This window comes from Pangasianodon hypophthalmus, chromosome 7 (genome assembly GCF_027358585.1).
Source record: "Pangasianodon hypophthalmus isolate fPanHyp1 chromosome 7, fPanHyp1.pri, whole genome shotgun sequence".
In the NCBI taxonomy this organism is placed as follows: Eukaryota; Metazoa; Chordata; class Actinopteri; order Siluriformes; family Pangasiidae; genus Pangasianodon; species Pangasianodon hypophthalmus.
The window spans coordinates 4,034,929-4,059,319 of NC_069716.1; the positions used below are offsets into that span (position 1 = coordinate 4,034,929).

General features: G+C 39.0%; 3 protein-coding genes across 4 annotated transcripts in view; 2 read left to right on the plus strand and 1 right to left on the minus strand.

Annotated features, from left to right (window-relative positions):
• Positions 1–23: 23 nt before the first annotated feature.
• Positions 24–6,093, minus strand: rack1 (receptor for activated C kinase 1). The gene is made up of 8 exons (XM_026940653.3): positions 5,873–6,093; positions 4,134–4,305; positions 2,904–3,051; positions 2,560–2,655; positions 1,211–1,321; positions 780–920; positions 370–477; positions 24–143 (listed from the first exon to the last, which is right to left on the minus strand). Exons 1-8 carry the CDS (start codon positions 5,979–5,981, stop codon positions 78–80), a joined length of 951 nt encoding a protein of 316 aa, XP_026796454.1. The 5' UTR covers positions 5,982–6,093; the 3' UTR covers positions 24–77.
• Positions 6,094–8,685: 2,592 nt separating this feature from the next.
• On the plus strand, positions 8,686–16,725 carry clk4a (CDC-like kinase 4a). 2 transcript variants are annotated; one of them, XM_026940376.3, is made up of 13 exons: positions 8,686–8,840; positions 9,774–9,931; positions 10,938–11,175; positions 11,697–11,787; positions 12,134–12,200; positions 12,344–12,460; positions 13,518–13,684; positions 13,779–13,873; positions 13,976–14,105; positions 14,210–14,292; positions 14,405–14,484; positions 14,587–14,677; positions 16,236–16,725. In XM_026940376.3, exons 2-13 carry the CDS (start codon positions 9,774–9,776, stop codon positions 16,380–16,382), a joined length of 1,464 nt encoding a protein of 487 aa, XP_026796177.3. In that variant the 5' UTR covers positions 8,686–8,840; the 3' UTR covers positions 16,383–16,725. The 2 variants fall into 2 exon arrangements, with proteins under 2 accessions (XP_026796177.3, XP_026796178.3); XM_026940377.3 differs by lacking the exons at positions 8,686–8,840; positions 9,774–9,931; positions 11,697–11,787 and having other exon boundaries at positions 11,037–11,175.
• A 1,258-nt stretch (positions 16,726–17,983) lies between these two features.
• The window catches only part of col23a1a (collagen type XXIII alpha 1 chain a), a 128,422-nt gene continuing 122,014 nt past the window's right edge, over positions 17,984–24,391 (plus strand). Inside the window, exons 1-2 of the mRNA XM_026940361.3 lie at positions 17,984–18,523; positions 20,890–20,959. Of these exons, the coding sequence (XP_026796162.2) occupies positions 18,272–18,523; positions 20,890–20,959 (322 nt within the window). The 5' untranslated portion in view covers positions 17,984–18,271. The remainder of the gene's footprint in view (positions 18,524–20,889; positions 20,960–24,391) is intronic.

A 24,391-nucleotide genomic window follows, 5' to 3' on the forward strand; every position in this document is an offset into this window, starting at 1 on the left:
AAAATAAACACCACACGGAAACATGTTTTTAAAAATTTTTTTTTTTTAATTCAAAATTCAAACTTTAGAAAATCCTTCTATCGCGTTCCAATGGTGACCTGCCACACTCTGATCAGATTGTCAGTGTAGCCAGCAAAGAGCGTCTGTAAAAAAGAAAACGGAAGACAACGATAAGGAACATGGACAGATGTTTTACAAAAATACAAACAAAAAATTTCATTTGGCTAGCAAAATCCTCCCCTCATAATTGCAGGACTCTCACCATGTGGGTTCAGAGTTCATGTGATCTTATAATCACCGGGGTCTTCAGGAACTAGTGTATATTTATTTAAATAAATAAATAAATAAATAAAAAGATAGAAATCATACCTGTCCATCAGCAGACCAGGCCAGAGCAGTGCACTGTGGGGGCTCAGCCTTGCTGTTGGTGATCACCTCCTGTCTTAGTTCATCGACGATGATCTTCCCTTCGAGGTCCTAATGAGACGGGGGAAAAAACACACTGAGTCAGAACTTCTTTCATTAAACGAAGAGCCATCGGAAAGCAAGGATATGTTGATCAAAGCTCTCAGAAACAGCCTCTTGTATCATCACAGGATTGCAGAAGGCATTTAAGTTTCATCACTGAATCCCTCACGCTGATTCGTTACCAAAACTGCCAATCATGTAACTAATAATCTCATGAGAAATATTTCAATCGAAGCATATTTCAGAGTGGAGTTTCGCTTTAATGACCTAACCGAGAGGTGTGTGAGGTGATATAAGACCAAGGAGCTCACCCAGATCTTGATGCTGGGGCCGGTGGCAGCACAGAGCCAGTAGCGGTTGGGGCTGAAGCAGAGGGCGTTGATCATGTCTCCTCCATCCAGAGTGTACAAGTGCTTCCCCTCGTTCAGATCCCACAGCATGGCCTGTCCGTCCTGTAAAACCAGACCCGAGATGAACACACACACACCTGAGCAGCACCGGACAACTAACACATCTCCTGACGTATGTTCAGAAACAGCCTCTTTATCATCACAGTGACACAGATGGCATTGATGTTTCATCACCACACTGGACCAAATAACCAGGAGGTTTTTCCCTTCAGAAGTCGCTGAACTAAAATTTTTTATCTTTAACCAACAGCTTAGTTACAGGAAATAAAAATCGTAACCGATGCTTGACACCATACGGGCTGAAATAGAACGCTGGTGTAAGGAAGTCGTACCTTTCCTCCGGATGCGCAGAGTGAGCCGTCGGGAGACACGGTGACGGTGTTCAGGTAACCCGTGTGGCCGATGTGGTTCGTCTTCAGCTTGCAGTTGGCGAGATTCCACACCTTCACACACAGATCAGATCGAGAAGAAGTAACGGGTTACAACAGAACGATACGTAAAAGAAGTTTTCTTCAACCTTCAGGGTGTGTATTAGGAGTAATATAAACACAGTGTTTTAATGTAGCTAAAACATGGATTTCTCATTCTACTGAACATAACAGGAAGAGATGGTTTAATTTATTTGTATTAAAAAGATAAGCCTGAACTCAAACTAGGCCCGCCTTCGAGAGAGGAACGTGTTTACACCACAGCGCTGCTGAATTCTCAATTCTGATTGGTCAGAAGGTGTTGAAGGTCTAGTATGTTCCTATAGCAACAACTCATTTACAAGGGCTTGTCTAGCAAATGTTCCACATAATCTAAGGCTTATTGGTTGATAATTATATTTATATAATATTTGCCATGTAAATGATTTTTGTGTGAAAGCTGCAGATTTTTTTTTTTTTTTAAATGCTTAGTAGTTTTTAAAGAAAAAATATATCGGATGGGTATCAGTACCAGCTGATACTCAAGGTTTCAGTATCAGGAGTGGAAAAGAGAAAGGGCTGCCTCATCTCTAGTGATAACAGGAATTAACTTTTTTTTTTTTTTTTTTTGCGCAGATGATCCACATCATCAAATGCAACTCTAAGCGGATAAAAAAAAAAAATAAAAAAAAATACATGATGTGTATTAAAGAACAACTGCAATTGTTAATTTGTTAGTTTAACTGCTGCTGCATATGAGGAATGAAACACTTCTGGACATGCTATTATTGGACAATAGTCAACAGGAGCTCCGTTTCGAGTCGGCCAGCATCACACCACCCCGGTGTTGATTATTTTCCTACAACAGCATGTTTCCAACTGCTTTATTCCTTACATAATGCCTTATAAAAGCTGAAAAATATCACTAATAGACACTAAGTTATTTTATTCACTTTACTTTATCAACTCCAGTTCACGCACGTTCCTGTGTCCTGGGGTGTAAAGAGCGAACCGTGACATACAGACTCCATACACACCTGCGCTGTAGCGTTAAGCAGTTCACACCAGGTAAACGAGAATCTTTTCCACACAGCTGTCCTGAATAAGTCACGAGTGCATTCTTCATGTTAAAAACGTTACCCATCATAATTGCAGGACTTGTCCTCAGAGCCCAGGGCTCAGACAGAAAGTCAGAGTTTTTTAGTCATTGGGTAAAGCGGTGTGAGTGTGAAAGAGCCGCAGACTGCAGAACGAGGTGTGTTAGACATTCCTACCTTGACCATCTTGTCCCAGCCGCAGGACACGATGATGGGGTTGCTGCTGTTTGGGGAGAATCGCACGCAGGACACCCACTCCGTGTGGCTTTCATCCTGTAGGAGCGAAATTCACAGGTCTCAGAATATTCCAGAACAAACACTAACTCGTAGATTTGCTCGTTGTTTGTAAGGGCAATATGAGGATACTTTATCTGGAATGTAACAAACCCAAAAAACTGAACAATCTGTTATTACATGGCTGTTATCAACTACAACCTTAATAACAGTGTCTTGATTTAAGAAAGGCGTTATATTGCTACTGGCCGCACATGAAGATGTGATTATGGATTATGGAACCTGACCTGGATGGTGTACTTGCACACTCCCAGGGTGTTCCACAGCTTGATGGTTTTATCCCTGGAGCCAGACACGATCTGACGGTTATCAGCAGAGAAAGCCACGCTCAGGACATCTTTGGTGTGGCCGACAAAGCGGCGAGTCGTCGTGCCACTGGAGGAACAAACATACATAAAACCAGGACATGAAAACACAGACAAAACAAGTCTTCACATCAGCTTCACGCAGCAGCACTAAAAAGATGTCGTGGTTACAAAAGTAAAGCTGTAACCAGGTTTTCGGGGATCTTCAGGACAGGAACGTTTACTGTGCAGTTTCTCAGTAACATAAGCTGTGTTTTTGTCTTAACTTCAAGAGAGAGATTTAAAAAAAAATAAATAAAAAGAAGTTGGTGAGGGAACGACTGCTTAATAAATAAATGCTGCTATAATGTTTAATGAGAACAGGAACTGACTTGTAACTACAAAAAGATACACAGTATGACATTCTTTAATAAACACTTGTTTATTAAAGAATTGCTGTTGTACAAGAGGAATAAAACACTTCAGGACGTACTGTTATCGAAAAATAATCAACTTTAGGGTAGTCCAGGCCACATGACACCACCTCACTGATTATTTTCCTATAACAGCAGTTAGTGCTTGATTATAACATGCAACAAGTAGTAGTTATTTCTAAAAGAGAACAAGAAGAAAATATGTTGTTAGTCTTAAAGACAACCTGAAACGTGGTTTTCTTATGCAACCTGCTGCATGTGGATGAGCACGGAAAAATCGTTACGTGACTGACCCTGATACGTTGTGCACAATATAATCAAAAACAAGATAAAAAAAAAAATTATATATATTAATTCAGGTTGTCTTTAAAACATTGTTGTTCAGCGTTAACAGCCACACAAACGATTGCACTGATGAGTCTGATTAGTCACAAGGTATTTATTTTCTAGGTTAATTACAAATGAATAAAAAGCATTACATGACGTTCATTACAAAATCAAATCGTAATCGCAGGCAAATCGCTGTGATACAAGAGGAATAAAACACTTCAGAACGTGCTGTTATACGAGTATATTAAACTTCCGTGTGGTAATAGTATCTCTGTTTATTTTCCTATAACGGCACGCGCCGCAGTGTTTTTTTCCTTACTTAACAAACCGTACTACAGAGAGGTTAGTTTGACACGAACAAGACGTAGGGGCACAAATGTCTCCCCACCTGATGTGACCCTACACTCACGTTGTCAGGTCCCAGAGGCGCAGAGTGCCGTCCCACGAGCCGGACAGAGCAAACTGGCCATCGGAGGAGATCACGACGTCGCTCACGAAGTGCGAGTGTCCCCTCAGAGCGCGCTGGGGGATGCCATAGTTCGTCTCATCTCGGGTCAGCTTCCACATGATGACGGTCTTGTCTGCAATTGCAAGCAAATGAAAACGGCAGCTGAGTCAGAGAGCATGCACAAAGAAATCAGACTGTATAACTGTAGTAATGGTAATGATGACAAGCTGACTAGCAGGAAGCAAGCGACTGACTGTTGATAGTCTTTCAGTGGGATTTAGCCCTTTCTCTCTTAGTCCTTCAGTCTATCCAGCTCTCTCACCTCCTCGTCTGTACACTCTGCTCATCTTCCAAAACTTCAACATTCATGCTAATACCGCCGTCAACGCCCTCGCGCAGATCGCTAACTATCCGCCCAGAGTCTCTGCCGTAACTCAGCGCGACTGTGTCGTGTTATAGCTGCACTGTATTCTGAAACTCCAGCGTTTGCACCACCGTCTCCACCATTTCTAGGCTGAATCTCTCATTAACGTGACATTAATCCTCAGTGAAATGGTGAGTGAGAAAAGATGATGAGATGCCATGTACGAAGGACATGGTATCCTGCGTAGCCTGCAGTCATTTGGAGTGTTGCTTGTGCACTGACTTAGAAATGAATGCGCCGTGGTCACATTGGTGCAATAGTGGAGCTAGTATAGCACCATGTGACACTGTATCCCCAACTGAGTAAAGAAACTAATGCTGTGTCTCAGATCACACTTACGTACTAGTCTAGATCGTTATTGAGTGCTAGCACTAACTATTTTTCCTATTACAGTTAGTGTTTGAAATTTAAACACTTCTTAAACCTGCTGAAAGGTCCGTTCTGAGTAGTATTCTTCTGGATTTTCTAGATTAGGAAATATTTTTGCTATGCAGATCATGACAACAATCACGATGACAGCAGAACTTTTACAGAGAAACGGAGCTCATCGGTGTGTTTAACATCACTGTGCGTGAACTGACCAAACATTACAGTTCACTTAGGAAACCTATGGACAGAGATGTTTCGGCTCGGACATGCCGGACATCTAGCAGAAACATTTTTTAATCCTTCAGATGTACATAAGATACGCAGGTGAGGGTGTGAGCAAGGTCACTCGCGTAGAAGCTGTGTGTGCATATGTACATGTATGTACATGTGGTGAAAGTGAAGTATATTTGCACCCTAAAGCGCTGCTGCATTGCTCTCTTTAGGCAGAGATGAAGCGAGGGCAAATCCTTCTGCAACGCTGTCAGCTTGCCGACACTGAAACCTGGCAGGTATGATGCAGGTTTCAGATTACTTCAATTTTTACTTCCTATTAAACTCCACTGTAACTGCTGTGTCACCATGTGACGTCAGCCCGGCACTAACTTCTCAAAAACAGAGAAAATGCAGCACCCATTAACAAATGAGGACCAAATGCTTCAGTAGAAATTTAGCTCATGTGTCAAGGTGGAGTTTTCTTTTACGGGTTGCCAGATTGGGATTGATTCCTCATCAGGAAATGTTACACTATTAATCTTGACAAACAGACATGACTATTAAGCATGACCTAACTTCATCTGAATGTTTTCTTTTCAGTGGATAGTGAGCTATAGTTATTTGCTAATCCCTCATACGGTGAAGGATTCGTGTGAATCTGGCAACCCGACGGCGGGGCTGTGTGCGCGCTTACCCCGGGAACCGGACAGGATCATGTCGGGAAACTGCGGCGTGGTGGCGATCTGAGTGACCCATCCGCTGTGGCCCTTCAGTGTGCCTCTCAGTGTCATCTGCTCCGTCATTTTACCCAACTTTTATAATAACCTAACAGGTGGATGGAGCCGGATTGCACCGGAGAGCTGAATCCTCTCCGCACCTCTCACTCTACAGCCACAGGAAAAGAACTCATCACACCGGAAGCAGAAACTTTGAGCGCGTTCTTCTTCATTTGTTTCCGGGGGTCAAATCATAGCGCGCATATCGCCACCTGGTGGCCTGTTATGGGATCGTCAGTTTTTTTTTTGTTTTTTTTGGGTTTTTTTTGTATATTATACACTCACCGTCCACTTTGTTAGTAACACCTGAGCACCTGCTCATGTATGAACCCAACAGTACAATGCATAAAATCACACAGATGCAGGTCAAGAGCTTCAGTTAATGTTCACATCAAGCATCAGAATGGGAAAAAAGCTGAGCATGTCCTCACTGCAGCCTGTAACATGATGATGTATTGGATTAGATCCACTACGTACTGGTTGCTGTAACCCATAACCTTAACCTTAACCCTAACCTTAACCTTTACTTACTGACTGACATACTGTCTCTGCATACATACTGTCTCCCAGCTCAAGAACCGCGTGTCAGGAGCTTCATGAATTGGGTTTTCATGACCGAGCAGCTGCACACGAGCCTGAGATCACTATGAAATGTGATAAATGTCTTCCACATTTAAAAATCTATCGTAAAAAGCAGTAAACAGTAACAAACTAAACCATAAGAACTAAACAAGGGGTCAATATTTGGTGTGACAATGTTTTGCTTTCTACAAATACATCAGTAATCTCATGTACACTTCATACTTCATTTTATGAAACAACTGCCTGCTAATTTTTTTCAGGTATCTTGGAGAACCTGTGATGGATCTTTATTTGGTTTCGGCTTCTGACAAACCTCTGTTTTTGATTATGAATTAACTTGTGATTGCTTCAAACTCCTGTGAACTCATTCTTATTGTTCCACTGTGAGCCTGGCAGGAGGATAAGGAGGGTGAGTACCTCAAGGCCTTCATAACACACGGCTCCTTTCTCCCAAACATTTTCCAGAGTAACCAAAACACATAGTCCTAAAAGACTGTAAAAATCTGTGTAAAACTATGTGCAAAAATAAATTAATCATGTAAGAGAATTATGTGTAAAAACTACATGTGAAATTAAATGCACTTAAAATCACATGAGGAAAAATATCATGTGCATTAAATAACATGAAAAAAATGTGTAAAATCACGTGTAAATAAATGAATTGTGTAAAAATCACATGAAAGTTATGAATCATGTAAATGAAACTGAAAACACATGCGTGCACTACATGTGAAAATAAATCGTGTATCGTGTAAATGAACCAGGTGTAAAAATTACATGTGAAAATAAAAGAATTGTGTAAATGAAAACTACAGTGAAAACTATAAAGAACCAGTGGTTCTGGTTTTGTTCTTCATCCTCCTCCTGGTCATCCTCTTGCTCACATGTAAGGGACAGGTGATGATTTTATGAATATCCATAATGGTGTTATAGGCTGTACCAATCATTTAATGAGGAATAATATATGTGAATATAACTTAGCAAATGATTTCACTCTGTTTTGTCCTATATAATAATGCAATCACAAAGGAATTACTGTTCTTTACTGCTCTCTGCCTCTTCTGCTCTCAGTAACTACTTCTCTAGTACTTCTTTGCAGAATAATTTCTTTGTCTAATGTTTGCTCCGAGCTCCTCTTCTGTCTTGGAATAAACTCTTGTGATTTCAATTTGAAGACTCTGTATGCGTCATCATTTTTTTTTGTCTGAGAAGTGGTTTATAATTTAGTGTTACTTTCTTTACCGCCATAAAACGTTTATTTTTCTGCAACAGTGAATTTCTGATGAATGTTAGGAAATCTAAAATGTTTGCTTTTTACTGAACCAATAATGCAGAAGTCATCAAATAAACATCTAGGACAAAGGTTTTATTAAAAAAATGTACTTTTGCACAGTACTGTATATAATCACAGTACTGTCAGAAGACAGTTGAATTGTCATGTAGACCAGATAAATACCATATTTTCATATTTTTGTAGTCAGAAACAACAAATAATATACAAATATTACAAGACTGGAAATCAGTAACCATAATTGCTGTTGCATAATCCTGTTTTACTCTGGTTTTCAAATGTACAATCACAAATTACATTAAAACTGTACCTCTAGTATCTACTAATATCTCTGATATCTCCTCCTGAATTGCTTATATATGTTTTAAATCTTTTTGAATCTGAAAAGTGATCTACTGGAATCATTTAAAAAAAAACATGAAAACCTAGTCAGCCCCCTTCGCCATGTCAGGTTGGGAAAGTCCATTGTGATAGGGTGAACATATTAGTTTTATATCAATGTACACGCAAAACCATTGAATATATAAAGATTGTTATTATTTAAAAGATTTCAGTGTATACATACACATATATTACAATACTCAAATATTGAATCTTATTTGTTTTGAATATCTAAACGTTTACAGTTTGTCTCCTCTGTAATGGACTCTCCCAAGTTGAAATGCCTCCGGATTGCGCCTTCTTTCCCCCTCCACCCGTATTTATAAAAACCCCACCCCCTGATACAGGATTGGCTGTTAGGTTTTATTTGCCTGAAGCCAGACGATTCTAGCCAATCAGAGCGCAGAACGCGGATGGTATTAGCCAATCCGAATCCAAGTGCATGAATGCGGGTGGGAAAACACGGCAAGGCTTGCGTAGAATTTTCCAGAAGTGTGAGGCAGCCATTTTGAAAGAGACTTGGTAGAACAAAGGGAGAGCTGTGTCGTCAGCCGCGGAAAGAATTTCTCTTTTTTTAAGGCAACGTGTTGCACTTTATTCTCCGTTTTAGTCACACAAATAACTCCTCTAAGGTGAGAGACGTTTGCTTATTTATATTTAGGGTTCATAATTTCATACATTTACATTTATTTTGTTATTATTCGACGCTCGAGCGATGTTGTTGACGTAGTTAGCTACCTAGCACGTCGATTACGCTAGCTAGTAGCTACTTTATCGGCTTTTTTTTTAATTCAAATGTATATCTGTAATAAATATATATTTTCAATTCTCTTACTAACATTCAGTGTAATTTTACATTTCTTTTGTTTTTAATTTTTTTTATTCTTATTCCATTAGTTAATGTCGTTAATCTTAGCGTCATTGCGCGAAGGTTAGAGTTGCGCATGCGCAGTAGAGTCGTTAGACTTCGTTCATTTTCGGACTTCAGTACGAATTACGGAAACAACCGATTTCCATACAGGCTGCAAAGACCAGACCTTTAAGCATTTGGACAAATAAAAAAACTCATCATGAGTACCTATGTCATCTCTGTATGCGATTTAGACAGCGTTAATGAGATTATATTAAGATTTTATGTTTAATGTAATACAAGTTAGTGTTTTTTAAGTTCAAAAACTGTTATTTCTGAACTTTTTAAGGAAATTTTTGTCCGTTTTTGACGTTTAGGATTAAAGTTGAAATTATAAAATGCTTCAAATAGATGCGTTTTGTTTTTTTTTTTAATTATTGGTGCTTGTGGCTTTATTACAGGGTTTTATATAAAGAGCAATAAATAACAATAGCAGTTAAATATAAAGATTGCCGTTAAATATAAAGATTGCTCTTGATTGCTAAGCCTAATTTATTGTTTTATTTGTGGGGAAAAAATAGTGTACAGAATATCTTGTGCTTGCTTTCCATACCTTGAATAGGAAAAGAGTAGTTTTTTTTAATTTTATTGTATAACTGTTAATTGTATAAATACTTTTGGTGACCCATGTATCAACATTTTTTTTTTCCCCCAGATGAGGCAGCGAGAAAGCACAAGCCGCTCACCGGCTGGTAGAGAAAACAGCTGGAAGGAAAAGTCCGGGAGGCGAAAGCGCCACCGGAGAGAGTCACACAGCAGCGAACGGGAAAACAAGTACCGTAAACATCGCCATCATCGCAAAAGCAGTGACGGGTAAACCTCATCTTTGCCTCTAAACCTAATCTAAATCACTTTGCTCAGTGATCAGATCACAATCTCCAGATACAAGTGCGTTAAAGATGGATTTTCAAAACTTAATTTATAGCTTTATACTAGACATTAATATATTTCTGTTTGAAATTTATGATTTTGTTTTTCTGAAATAAGGTCAAATACATTTTAAATAGCGTTAGTAGAAATGTTGCTCATGAAAACATTGTTATTAATGATGAGGTATATTTTTAGCTGTAGTAGTTTGATAAGATTTATGCTTGAAAAATAAAATCCGCTGTTATTCTGTCAACACGAGGGGGCCGTGGTATGGATCATTTCAGCCAGTGGATCGGACTTCTGTGCACAGCAGCGTCTGATCTAATATTAGCTGTTTGATGTTCCTGTCTGTTCCTGGGAGAAACCAGACTCTAACTTTTGATGTGACGCGTAGACCACACTTGACGCGGTCTAAAAATGCCGTAAGGGTTTAGTCGGTGTCCTGATTTGTGGCGACGATGCGTGACTGATGTTAAAAGCCTCCCTGAGCGGGTCTCGCTTTTCATTCTGGTTTCAGCAGTTTCCCAGATTATATCTGAACCATATGAAACGTCTTGCTAAGCGATGTTTAGTGTAACGATCATTACAAGGTTGAGGTAGAACCACCGCAGATGCCATTTACTATGAAATTGTTTTTGCTCTTGGGAAGGTCAGCTGTATGACTTTCTGGTTTGTGTTAGGACTCAACAGAGAGGCTGTTTGGTAAACACGCCACAAGCGGCATTTAGAGTTCTTTACACATGTTGGCTTTGACTTCAGACCGTATCGCCACAGGCAGTGTTAATGTTTAACGGTTCTAACTATGCATTTATGATAAACAGGGCAAAATAGTGGAGCAGAATACAAACGATGAATGTTATAACGTAGGTCATAAAGGTTAAGGCATTGTTTTATTTTGACCCGCTGTGTTCGGGTCTAGGCTGTAACGACAGTCTGTGCTCTGTGGCAGGCATTACCTGGAGAGCCGGAGTCTGAACGAAAAGCAGGAGACGAAGGTGAGAGCCGTGGACTCGGGGTACGAGAAGGAGAGCCACGTGAGCGTCTCGAGGGAGAAGGAGAGGCATCGCGTGCGCCGCAGGGACCCTGACTGGCACCACTACAGCAAGTCGTCCGGATACAGCGGGCAGAGCAGCCGGCACGGGCGGAGACGCAGCCGAAGCCGCTCTCGTCACCGTCGCTCTCACTCGGTATGAGCGCCGCCTGGTTTCCTTTCATCACGCCACCTTTTTCTTTTTGTCTGTGTAGATGGACTACTGCAGTCACCCACTTTAATGAAAAGTCTATTTGAATGCCTGATGACTTATTGTTATTCCAGTAAACAGGAAAAAGTTAGGAAAAAAAAAAAAAAAAGTCAGGCAATACAGGGGGGCGGGGGAACGAAAGCTTAGTTTAAGGTCTTTATAAACTGTCAATGATGTCTACTTTAAATATTTTTTAAGTATCCTGTCTGAAAATGTGTTGCCATTGTTTTTCTTCTGTAACACACACTATGTGGTGGGCCCCCTGTGCGTATCTCTGTCGCGGGCTGAATTTGCGTTGGCTGCACCCTGTGGCCGGGCCTGACTGCTGCGCTATCTGAATGGGCCGAATCGCTTCCCCCCGTTCTTCCCTCGCTGAATGAATGAATGCCGCATTCTGGTCCCCCCTGATTCTCATGGGTTATTGATGATGATGGTGGTGATGCTGATGGTGGTCCGAAAACCTCCAGAGGAGCCATCGCAGGAAAAGATCCAGAAGTGTTGAGGATGATGAGGAGGGGCACCTGATCTATCACAGTGGAGACATACTCAGGGCGAGATGTATAGAATATATACTTTTTTGTATACCTTCTGTATCTGTTGTATTTTTGTCTCACATATGAAATGAAATGAATTGAAATGTCACGTGTAGTGCTTTAGGATAAATGATTTTGGGGGCATGATTATATCAGCACTACAGAAGAGAAGAAGTCGTAGACTTATTTTTTTTTTCCCCTGTATTTTCTGCTATATTAGTCTAGCACTGCCTTGCCTTGTATTCATGTATGCCATGTATCTTTTTTTGAGCGATTTATTATCTACAGCTATATCTTAGATGCTTCAGTTATGTCTCAGTTAGTCTATACTGGAGGTTCAGTGTGTCTAACTGCCTGTCTTTACACCCTAGATGAGATCGTGTGCACGCTAGGAGAGGGTGCTTTTGGAAAAGTAGTTGAATGCATCGATCACAAAAAGTAAGTTAAATATTTGTGTTAAAACTATGTTTGTTTAGCGATGAGCTTCAGTCATTGTCATGTTTACAGTGAGTCAATTATTTGTCATTACACTATTTGACCTTCTCCCCCCCCCCCCCCCCCCCCCCCTCCTCTGTTTGCAGTCAAGAAGCTCGTGTTGCGCTGAAGATAATTAAAAACATTGAACGTTATCGAGATGCGGCCATGTCTGAGGTCGAAGTGCTGGAACACGTGAACTCTCTCGACAGCGACAGGAAATAGTGAGTAACTTTGCCATGTTGTATGGAGAAGTGAAAGATATATCTGTTTCGCTGATGAATTTTCTGTCAGAATTAGATTTAGGGGTAAAATGGGAGCAGATACAGGCTTGAATACGTAGTTTATAGATCTCTGGTAATGACTAACACTCGACACTGAGTTAGTAAGCACCTCTCTGTGTTACTGTCAGTCAGTAAGAACAGTGTTTTGTAAATTAAACAGTTCGTGGTAATGCCCTTAGGTGTTACACAAACGTTTTTTTTTTTTCCCCATCCAAATGACGCGATTACAGTTACATTAGCTGTAATCACATGAGTTTAACTGCAGTTCAGGCCGACAGGAAAATCATGTTTGTACTCTAGATAAGAGTTCAAATGAAAACTCTCTGCGTCATTGATTAATCATTGCCTTAATCTGGTTGTTATCGATTTTTACAGTTTAAATATAATTAAAAAAAAAAAATTTAAACTGTCTGCTTAAACAACACTGATCTGACTCGAGTCATCTGATCTTGAGTGTCTTTAGTTTATCTGTATAGAAACATTCAGAATTTGTACTGGCTTGTAATTAGAGCTGTGTGATATAGCTATATAATATAATATACAATAATTTATCTACACTTTTTTTTTTTTTTTTTTTTTTTTTATTCTATGATGTGTATCATAAAATGACCATAATCACCTCTGGAAGCAGCTGATTTTTAACATTTCTACAGATTTTAACTCCGTTTTTGTGTTAGTTTATTTTTGTTGCCGATGCATTAAAAAGTTGTTGAAGTATCATTGCTTTTATCAGAATTTACCTTAATTTGTTTTTAAATGCAACACTACAATTTTGTTGGCAGTTTAACCAAACTATCCTTTTAAATGTCTTTAAATATCGAGATATTATATTTTTTTTTTGTTGGTATCGCCCATCCCCTACTTCAAATCAGCTCAGAATAAGAAACGGTGCAGCTCGACAGCTCTCCCGTTTCCACCCAGATGTGGTGATTGATATCCATCTGTCTATATTATAAGCCTGAAGTTTTCTGACTGTCGTTCCTCTCCTCTGTTGTAGCTGTTGTGTGCGTATGCTTGACTGGTTTGACCACCACGGCCATGTGTGCATTGTGTTTGAGCTGCTTGGATTGAGCACGTTTGACTTCCTCAAAGAAAACAACTTCCAGCCGTTTCCAGTCGACCAGATCAGGCACATGGCTTACCAGATCATCAAAGCAGTCAAGTGTGAGTAGTCTAACATCATCTGACGAGCGTGTAACTGTATAGTACGATGTCGTAGGCTTGGATGTGTCTGTGTTTGACGTTCTTTTCTCTTCAGTCATGCACAGAAACAAGCTGACACACACAGACCTGAAGCCAGAGAACATCTTGTTTGTTGATTCGGAGTACGACCTCGAGTACAACGCAAAAATGGTGAGCGCTAAGTAGAACACTAATTATTATAGAGTACTCTCCATGTATGCTAGTTTTAACAAGCTAAAAGTTGACCAACATCTTGACCTGGTTGTTCCACAGAAGAGAGATGAGAGAACGGTGAAGAACCCCAATGTGAAAGTGGTCGATTTTGGGAACGCCACATACGAGCACGAGCATCACACCACCGTGGTGTCCACGCGGCATTACCGCGCACCTGAAGTCATTCTGGGTAACTCTGAGCTGCTCTTCGTGTGCATGTGTGTGTCTGTGGTCATCGATGGTGACGTATTTGCACTGACAGTGTTTTATTTATTTACGTATTTTGTTAAACAGAGCTGGGTTGGGACCATTCCTGTGATGTATGGAGTGTGGGTTGCATTCTTATTGAATATTACCTTGGAACAACGCTCTTCCAGGTGAGCTAATGAAAATATACCCGAATACGGATTAACAACAGCTTCAGCTGACTAACCAGATCCTGATAACGAGGTTCAGCCTGTTATATAAAGTGACTTGTGCTTATTTCAGACCCATGATAGTAAAGAACATCTGGCCATGATGGAAAGAGTCCTGGGTCCCATACCAACGCACATGCTCCAGAAAACACGGCAAGTCTATGCTCTGTAATCCTTAAGGCCTGGTATCACTCACTGGCCGTGTTGGTGCATGGAGTCAGTGTGTAATTTAATATTTTTGTTGTATTCCTGCAGGAAACGCCGATACGTTCATCGCGACAAACTGGACTGGGACGTGTACTCCTCTTCGGGACGATACGTCCGCAAACATTGCAAACCTCTCAGAGTGAGTGTCTTTACTTCATAATTAGTGGTGCAACGGATCACTAAACTCGCGGTTCGGATCATATTACAGATTTTGAGTCACAGATTGGATCATTTTTTGGACCGGGGAAAAAAAAATTTAAAAAAATTTGCTTTTCATTTATTACTGAAAGCTTATTTTAAGTACTTCTATACCACATCAAAAACTACTAGTTTATCTAATAATGTCAGTAATAAAACAAGAACAATTATAGACAGATGAATAACAAAGTTACAAATAAAGTCAGTAACAGTAGTATTCAGGTGCAGAAATGTAATAATTAAGTGTAAAATAGCACAATAGTGCTCACTGCATCTGTTACATACAGATTAATCTTTGTTAAAACTGTGCTGGTGTTTGATTAGCAGACAGAAGCAGATTATTTATAGGCTGCTGTCTCTTTAATACCAAATGCACGGACCTAGTACTGACATACATCCTGTTTCTTTCTCAGATGTTTGTTATCAGTTAACCGACTGTGTTTACCAGAATACTTGCCAAAACGGGTATTTTAACATAACTTGGTGTGTATGTGTCCATTCAAGCGCAAAGAGGCATGAAAAGAGGAATAAATTCGGTGTTCACGCGCTGTCCGATTCGAGTTCTCTTCCGCGTGAATGGTTTAAACACCAGAAAATGATAAACTTTCACTATGATTTTTAAACTTAACAGTTAATCCGCGAATCACATGCGTGCCGAGCCGTGGGGTCTGGTCCGTACGGATCACGGATCATCTATGATCCGTTGCATCCTTATTCATGATGCGCTTCACTTTTATTTTCTCTGTTGCACCTGGAAATCTTTTTACTGATTTCAGCATCAGTGTAGGATTAGTGTGGTGTAATTATTTCAGATTTCTTTTTCAGGAGTATATCGTCACACTCCTAGTTTGATAAGAGAATGGATATGCCTTAAATTGTGCCTTTTATTATTATTTTTTTATTTTTATTTTTTTTTTTATAAACTAAATGTAATCCCGTAGTTGCTGCATGGTACAATTTCATAATGGATCTGCAACAGAATAGCTGATTTTAAAACCCAAAATGCACTTCCTTATTTATTTATTTACTTACTTACTTATAGCTTGCATTAGCAAATTTTACGGGATATTTGTTCTCACTAGACATTTTGGAAAAATGTAAATCAGCACCGCAGGACTGGGTACTGAGAGGAAAGCGCTATCCGCCCTCTTCCGCATACCTGAGCTCATAGACACCCATGATTGGCTCGTATCGCTGTGATTGACAGGGGAGAGCAAGTTTGCCCCTCCCACTCAGAGCACAGCTGACTTTGCTCTTTTGGACTCCTGGCTACGGATAGCTGTGGCATTTTCAGGATTTTACCCCACGATATGCTTCCAGATGACATAAAGCCCCTCACTTTATTTCTGCGTTACATTATTTATACACTACGCTATTAAGCTCGGCTATAATCTTGGTTTGCAGTTTTACTGTCATACAGCGTAGCAGCAGCATGCGGTTAACGGTTAACATGCTGTGAATGGCTCTTTCCTTATTTTTTTTTTTCTTTTTCTTCTCAGAGCTATATGACCTCCAAAAGCCAGGCCCACGAGGAGCTGTTTGACCTCCTCGAGAAGATGTTGGAATATGACGTGACCAAGCGGATCAGTCTGGATGATGCCATTAGACATCCTTTCTTTGACGCGCTTAGGAAAGGCCACAAGTGAAAAACTAGAGATTTTTTTTTTTTTTTTAACTCTCAATGAGAGGTTGCATTCAGAGGACTGCATCAGTCCCAAATATGTCCAGTACTGTTTTTTTTTTTTGTTGTTTTTTTTTTTAAATTCATTGTGTAAGATGTAATTTATGTGATGTGTAACTTATATTGTATTTTACACAATCGTCAAACAAGGGAGAGCTGAAGATGAAGTGTTTGTGGTGAATCTTATTTCCTCATTTGTTGAATAAGTAACATGTAGCTTTGTTAATTGTCATTGTGTAGCCATTGTGTGTCAAAATGAGTAAATTTTTGTGAATTCTTTTCATTTTCAATAAAAAAAAGTCATTGGAGCAGTTTGCGTACCTGTTTTGTGTCTTGCTGCAGTTGCACCTTTAAACACTAGATGGCAGCAGAGGATGGAATTATTTTGAACAATAACTCAAATGGACATCGAAATTGTCTGCCTAAAAGTTTTATTTCTGTTAGTTGATCTGATGATAATATTATCATTAGATGTAAGTAGATTAAAGGTTTGCAAATAGATTTGTTAAAACATGCTTATCAAAGGATGAATATTTAATCTTTTATCCAGGTTTATACGGCTGAAACGTTTTTAAAAAAATATTTTCATCAATAATGTTTACATTAATATAAAAGAAAATGGAGTGACGTACATAATCATACACATTATATATTTTCATTTCTCTCTTCATAAAATGAAGGTCCGTTTATCTAAAGTTTAGAAAATTGATCCAAATTTATGTCGAACCAAATTTCCCGTCTGATTGGTCAGATCATTCAGTGTTGATTAATTTTCTGCAGCTCTGACGTTTGTATTAGTAACAATTTATAATCTAAAACAATAACATAACATAATCTAAGGCTAATGATAAAGTTGTTTATTTAACGCTTATGTAAGGAGTCTCCAGTTTCAGCGCTTTGTAACAGTTTTCCGACACGGAAAAGTCTTCAGGACAGACAAGTTTGTGCTTTTCACTTTCTTCGTAACATGACAAGCTGCGTTTTTTTTTTTTTTTTTTTTTTTTTTTTTTCATATTAGAGAGAAATAAAAGAACGTGAGCAATAACAGGAATGAACTTGTGCTGAAGACGTTCCACAAGATTAAATGAAACTGTAAAAGGATAAAAAAAATCCTGTGTTGTTTATTATTAAATTTTAATAATTGTCATTATTGGCAGATTGCTGCAGTGTAAGAGGAATAAAACATTATATCATAATAATAATGATGATAATAATAATAATAATAATAATAATAGGAATAAAACATTACAAGATGTAATACAGTGACTTCGTCACATGACCTCCAAGTTTTTTTTTTTATTTACGTAAATAACTATGCCAACAAAATGACGTCACGGACTCCTAAGGAAACCGTTTGTCTTTTATTATTATTATTATTATTATTATTATTATTACTACTACTTCTACTACCAAGTCACATGACAACACAACAATTCTTAAAATGCAACACAGTGTAAGCTTGTACAGTTTTGGTAACTATGGTAACCAATAGGTGGCGTACTGTTTTGACATCCTATTTAGTATAATATTATACCGCTCGGGAGGACACACACACACACACACACACACACACATAGAGGTAGTTGCCAGCTGGTTGTAGGAGCTCGCAGCTTTTATTTCTCCCCTCGTTTCACGGTCCACAGCAAACACACACACACACACACACACACAAGCACGCGCGCTCTGAACACGAGAGTCATCAGTGAGCTGCAGAAGAGTTTGCGACTCGTTCCTCGCGCTCCTTCATCATCATCATCATCATCATCTCTCCTCATCCACAGCTTTAATCGCGGAGACATACAGCGCGCGCGTACAGCAGGCTCGGACCTCCTCCACGGCTGCTCCCGGTTCAGCATGGATACACACCCGGAGGAGAGGAAAGCATCTCCGGAGCACGGCTCTGTCCCCGCGCGCCGCTCGCCCTCTCTCTCCGCCGCCGCCGCCGCCGCCGTGGGTCTCGCGCTGTTGCTCAGTGCTCTGGCCACGTGCTGTTTCACGGTGATTAAAACGCGCGAGATGGAGAGCAGAGTGCTCGCGCTGGAGCGGGTGAGCGGCGGCCCGGTGCCCGAGGAGCTGCGAGACTCCGTCCGAAGTCTGGTGCGAGAAGTGAGTAGACTCCAGAGTCAGAAATAACAAACAAACAAACAAACAAACAAAAACATTTAGCTCTTCAGGCTTTCCGGTTCACTGAGGAGTTCATGCTTAAAAAATATACATCCTCTGTTTATGGCATCAAATCATATACTTAGCTTTTTCTTACAGTTTAAATTTTTTTTTTATTTATAAAATTGGCACCCAAAAAAGGTGCTCTGTTTGACTGACACTTAATAATAATAATAATAATAATAATAATAATAATAATAATTTTATCCTGACAGATATTTTAATACAATTACTTGCCACTTTATGACATCACTATTTTATTTGTTTGTTTGTTTGTTTGTTTGTTTATTGAGTGATTGTCTGTAACTTTGTGTCCTTGTTAAATTTTGTGTTTTGCAGTGTTTATATGTAAATAAAAAATGTATAATATATATAAAAAATTATATATAGGTACTGCATATATATATATATATATATATATATATATATATATACATACAAACGTACATAAAAAATAAGTAAATGAATAAGTGGAGTGCGGATGAGAGTGAACGTGGTTTGTGCTCTGGTGTGGAGGAAGTTTAGAGTCTGAGTCGGATTCATTCGCAGTCAGTTTGAATTTTAGAGGACGGGAGAGAAATATAAAATCCTTAACCATTAATAAATCATCCAGTTTTGCTTAGCATGTCTGTAACATTCAATCAGAAAAAAACTTGAGATTATTTTATACAATTACCTAAACAAATATCTGACAAAACATCGTCTCATACAAATTGAACGCGCCAAATTTAAATTCCCTGAATTCATTTCTTAGAATTATAATGTAGATAATGTGCTACGTTTATTCACTGAGTGGAAGCTTTTATTCAAAGCAGCTTACATTAAAAAGCGAAACACAATCCAATTAAAGCAAGGAGACTGAAGTCTTCAGACTTACCAACAGACTGAAGTGTAAAATAGTTCAAGGAGAACAGATGGAGCTACGACTAAACACACACCCACGTGTGAGTGCGCGCTCAAACACACACACACACACACCTTAATATCCTTATGAAGACTTTCCATTTACATAATTATTAATGCAGATAATTATTGCTATGCTACAGCTAAATCTAACCTAAATCTAACCTTAATCTAACCTTAATCTAACCTTAATCTAACCTAAATCTAACCTTAATCTTAAACTCAGTAACCAAAAGCAATCATTTCGACTTTTAGGTTTTTTTTTAAATTTGTAAATAAACAAACAAACAAACAAAAAACAGTTTTCCTCATGGGGACCACAAGGTCAAAACCGTTAGATATTTCTATCCTAAGATATGAAAACATGTCCACACACACACACACACACACGCAGAAAACCCTGACTAAACATGTGGGTTGGAGAAAGTGTTAGTTCTCAAGAGCGATACAAACATTAGTCACAAAGCAGTGAAAGTATAAATCATACATAATGCCCTATTATACATTATGTAAGGAGTAAAACACTTTGAGGCATGCTGTTATAGGAAATTAATCCACAACAGGGTGATGTGATGAAGTGGAGTTCCTGTTAACACCTCAAAGTAGATTATTTTCCTACAGCAGCGCATCCTGACGTGTTTTATTCCTCTTATACCACAGCAGTTTGTCATGGTTATATACAACTCACAGTACTTTTTATCCAAATATAGTTACATTTAATGTTGTGTACCGTCTGAGAAGCGAGCCCATTCTTGTTATATACGAGCTATAAACAGTCTTTCCCTCAGCAGCCTCTCTTTTTATCTCTCTTGGTGTTAGTAAGACAGAAAAATATCGCTTGTCATGTTACTGAGGAACCGGAAAGTGTAAACTCATCTGTCCTGAAGACTTTCCCATGGCGGAAAAAAGCCCTGACACTGGAGACTCCTTCCACAAATGTTAAATAAAGGGAAAAGGAGTGTGTGAAATAACACACTTAAAAAAAAAAAAAATCTGTTTATTATTATCCTTGGATTATGTGGAGCCTCCTCTGTACAAGTCCCTGTGTAAACTGTTACTACGGAAATGATAACGTATAGAACGTGTGCATTGATTTAAACCGGTGATTCGAATTATAGTTTGAATTATGATCAGATTTTAATTATTAATTATAGAAAATTAATCAATACCATCTGACCAATTCGGATCAAGAATTAACCATTACTGTGGCATAAAATGATTCATTAATATACGCTGTGTTGCTAGTACACAGTATTATTTAGTAGGTTATAATATTATGTATAAATATAATAGTGTATTAATAAGTGTTATAAATCAGATGTTTGCACTAAACATCTTTAAAACACTGATATATTTCTCTCTGCTTCTCTTTCTGACGGCTGTGTGTCTCGGCTTTTCCGTACCAGACGCTGAGCGAGCTGATGCCCAGAGTACGCACGGCGAGAGACGTGAATCACGAGTGCGTCTGTCCTCCAGGTACGTCCACTCCTGTCCATCAGTCCCTGCCTCTGAGAGGTTTCAGTGCGATCTGCGTTAATGCTTTGTAAGCTGTAATCATGGATGTGTAATATGACTGAACTACATCTGGTTAATGTAGTTGATGTAGTGTAGATGGTGTAGGTGGGGGTTAAACTACTCCCGAGGCCAACATACCACGTTAATGAGTGTTATGGACGTTTTGATGTGGCTTTTTTATTTCGGCTCTAACAGGTCTCATAGCAGGCAGAAGACTGTTTAGTGACTGTAATTGTGAGGCGTGCTGGAACAAGCGCTACGACGAGCGATTGCTGGCACTGCACTTTACTGCTCACGCCTTCTCTTTTAATGTGAATCTGTGAATTTGTCTCAGTAATGATGGCTGAAGATTGAGAGATTTACCTTAAACAGACCTTACTTTCTATACATGTGCATCTCTTATCATAGAGTTCATGTAATAAACCCTGTTTTCTCAGGGGTTTCTATGTGGCACAGTGGCTTGCGCAAGTATTCACTCCCCCCCAGAACTTTTCCACATTTTATAGTGAACTTAAGTTGGATTATGTCATGGATCTACACAAAATAGCCATGATACTGAAATGAGGGAAAATCAACATAGTTTGCAAAATAATTTAAAACTAAAAATTGTAAAAGTGTGCAGGTGTTTGCAGAAATAATGATTGCTTCTCTGACTAATCCCTTCTAGGCAGAACTTCGGTTGTGTAATATTATTTCCATTTTTTAAAAAAACTAATTGATTTAATGACGCTGTGTGAGATGATCAAAGTTTTCGATGTTGTTTTATAACCAAGCCATGATTGATACTTTTCCAGAACTTTGTCCCAGACATGTTTTGATAGCTTCTTAAACATCATGATGCTGTTTGTTTAGGTATGGTCTCTCACAAACTCTGTGTATTTATACTGAGATCACGAGACACTTGAATTGTGGACTCCATCCAGGTAATTATCTGACTTCTGATGGGAACTGGCTGCAACAGAATTAATTTAGGGGTTTCACAGAAACGGGGGGTGAATACTTATGCATCACAACTTTTACGTTTTTTAATTCCAACTATATTGATCATTCCCCTCCAATTCAATATTATGGAATATATACCTAGTTCAGTCTATTTCAGTTCAGGGTTATAACTGAACAAACTGTAGAAGGGTTCAAGGGGGGTGAATACTTATGCACAGCAAGAGAGTAAGAGCTGGAGGTTACAGAAGAACAGAGAACAGCAGCTTCTCTTTATAGGTGATGAATGAATGTGTGTGTGTGTGTGTGTGTGTGTGTGTGTGTGTGCAGGGCCCGTGTGAGTGTATATTTGTGTTTGTTTGTGTGAGTAGCACCTCAGAACTGTAAAGTGAACCCTTTTCATTATAGCAGTGATGGCTGCTACCTGAAACCGGAATCGTGTGGCTGACAGGATCAGAGAGAGAGCGAGAGAGAGAGAGAGAGAGAGAGAGAAAGAGAGAGAGAGAGTATTTCTGTCTCCACAACAGATGTAGTGCCACTGATCAGGCATTGATGTACTGGACTGAGGAGCTCGTTAGGTTGCCAGTGATATTTAAGAAATCCTCTGTAATGCATAAACACCCTGCTGATCATATGAACAGCTCACAGCTTCTTCAAATGAAAAACCTTAATTTAAAAAAAATTGCATTATTTGTTGCATTATTATATAGATGTCAAAAAGCATATCATTTTTCTACCTAATCTCCATTTTGTTCAATGCATCTTAAAGAGTGTCCTGATTCCTAGAAAATGAAAATTCAGTTCTAATTTATGTTGCACTTTTAAGGTTTTCATTTGACTCACTCTCGTAGATCTTCATTTAGATTAATGAGAAATCGTTCCAGTTTCAAATGAGCATGATCGTTGGGATTTTCTTCGTAATTTTTTGTACAAATTGAGTCATGTAAATTGCAAATGTGAGATCATGCAGACTTTATTTTAGCATTTATATGAACTCCAGATCCAGATAACCCTGATGAGGATAAAACAGCTACTGAAGATTACAAAATGTTCTCTTGTTCAATACCTCAGTGAATGTTTTATTACAAGGCTAAAAGTACAAGCTAGCGACCTAACATTACCTAGCTAGCTATAAGACAGTGTGAAGAACACCCCTGATCACTTTTGGTGTGTGTATTTTTTACTGTTTGGTCTGTTTTCGTATTGCATTTGGTTTGTTTGCTAGTTTGTGTTTTAGCTAGCTCGCTAACATCAGCCATCTCCCCTGCTTACCATGAGACCGGACTTTTCTCTCTCTAAGGTCTCTTATGTTTAAATGAGATGATGTATGAGGAATGATGCCCAAGCAGATCGCAATGTGAATCAGTGTGAGTTACTAATAGAGATGACTCACTGGAGTAAACACTGTTCTACAGTACTGATGCAGAAGCTTAAATACGTCCGTTTAAATCGTTTTTGCATCCAGTTGTTAACACTGACCATCGCCATCATCATTAATTATTCTGCTAGCTTATTCAGAAATCTGATCCCTTCTCAGTCTTACTTAAGTAATTACAGGCCAGCAGCAGAGAGGGAACCTGAGGGCCTGCACCCCAAGCAGATGCTGATTGGCTGCCATATGTGTGTGTGCGTGTGTGTATATATATATATATATACATATACACGACTCATGGCCATTGCCAATTGTTTTCTCAATCCCTGACACAGTTTGCAATATTTTGACCAGTTCTTCTTTCCCTAACTGTGACTGATATTGACCTTATTCTACCTGCTACTTAACAAAATAACACAACTTTACATTGTATTTTATAAAACCAATTTAAATAATTGTAAAATCAAACTGTGGAAATGTGCATAGAGTACGCATTTATGCGTTAATGCCATTGTGCCTGCTGTGACTCTGCTTCAGAAGAATCAGTTCCTTTTATCCTGATGATACTCACATCTGAGAGTCAAACACATGACTCTTAATTCACACTCCCAACAAATAAGATGGTAAAAACAGGTCCATGACTTACATACTATCACTAGTGCCCACATCTGCTTTCTTCTTGTGTGTGTCCTGATGAATGACATGTATTTGCCCAGTGCTATTTTTCTGTCAATCTTGTAGCCTGTCTTCAACTTTCTCACATGGAAAAGATTTCTTTTGCGTATTTTGCTCTTTTAGTGGCATAATGGATTACGACTGTTTTTTTCCAGAAGGACAAATGTGTACGTTCAGCTTGAACTGCCAGGAATCATGGTGACGGCTGTGTTCCTGTTGTGTTTAACGTAGCAATCAGCACATGGTTGTAATCCAGCGGCTGAGGCAAACTGATGCATCTCTCGTGCATCCTTTCAGTAAAAGTGAGTTCTTCAGAGTTTACACAAGTCATAAGAAGAGCTGTAAGCACTAACTCCGCCCCTTTGCTCAGTGTTATCTTGTGCAAATTGTCATGTATTTGCAATTTG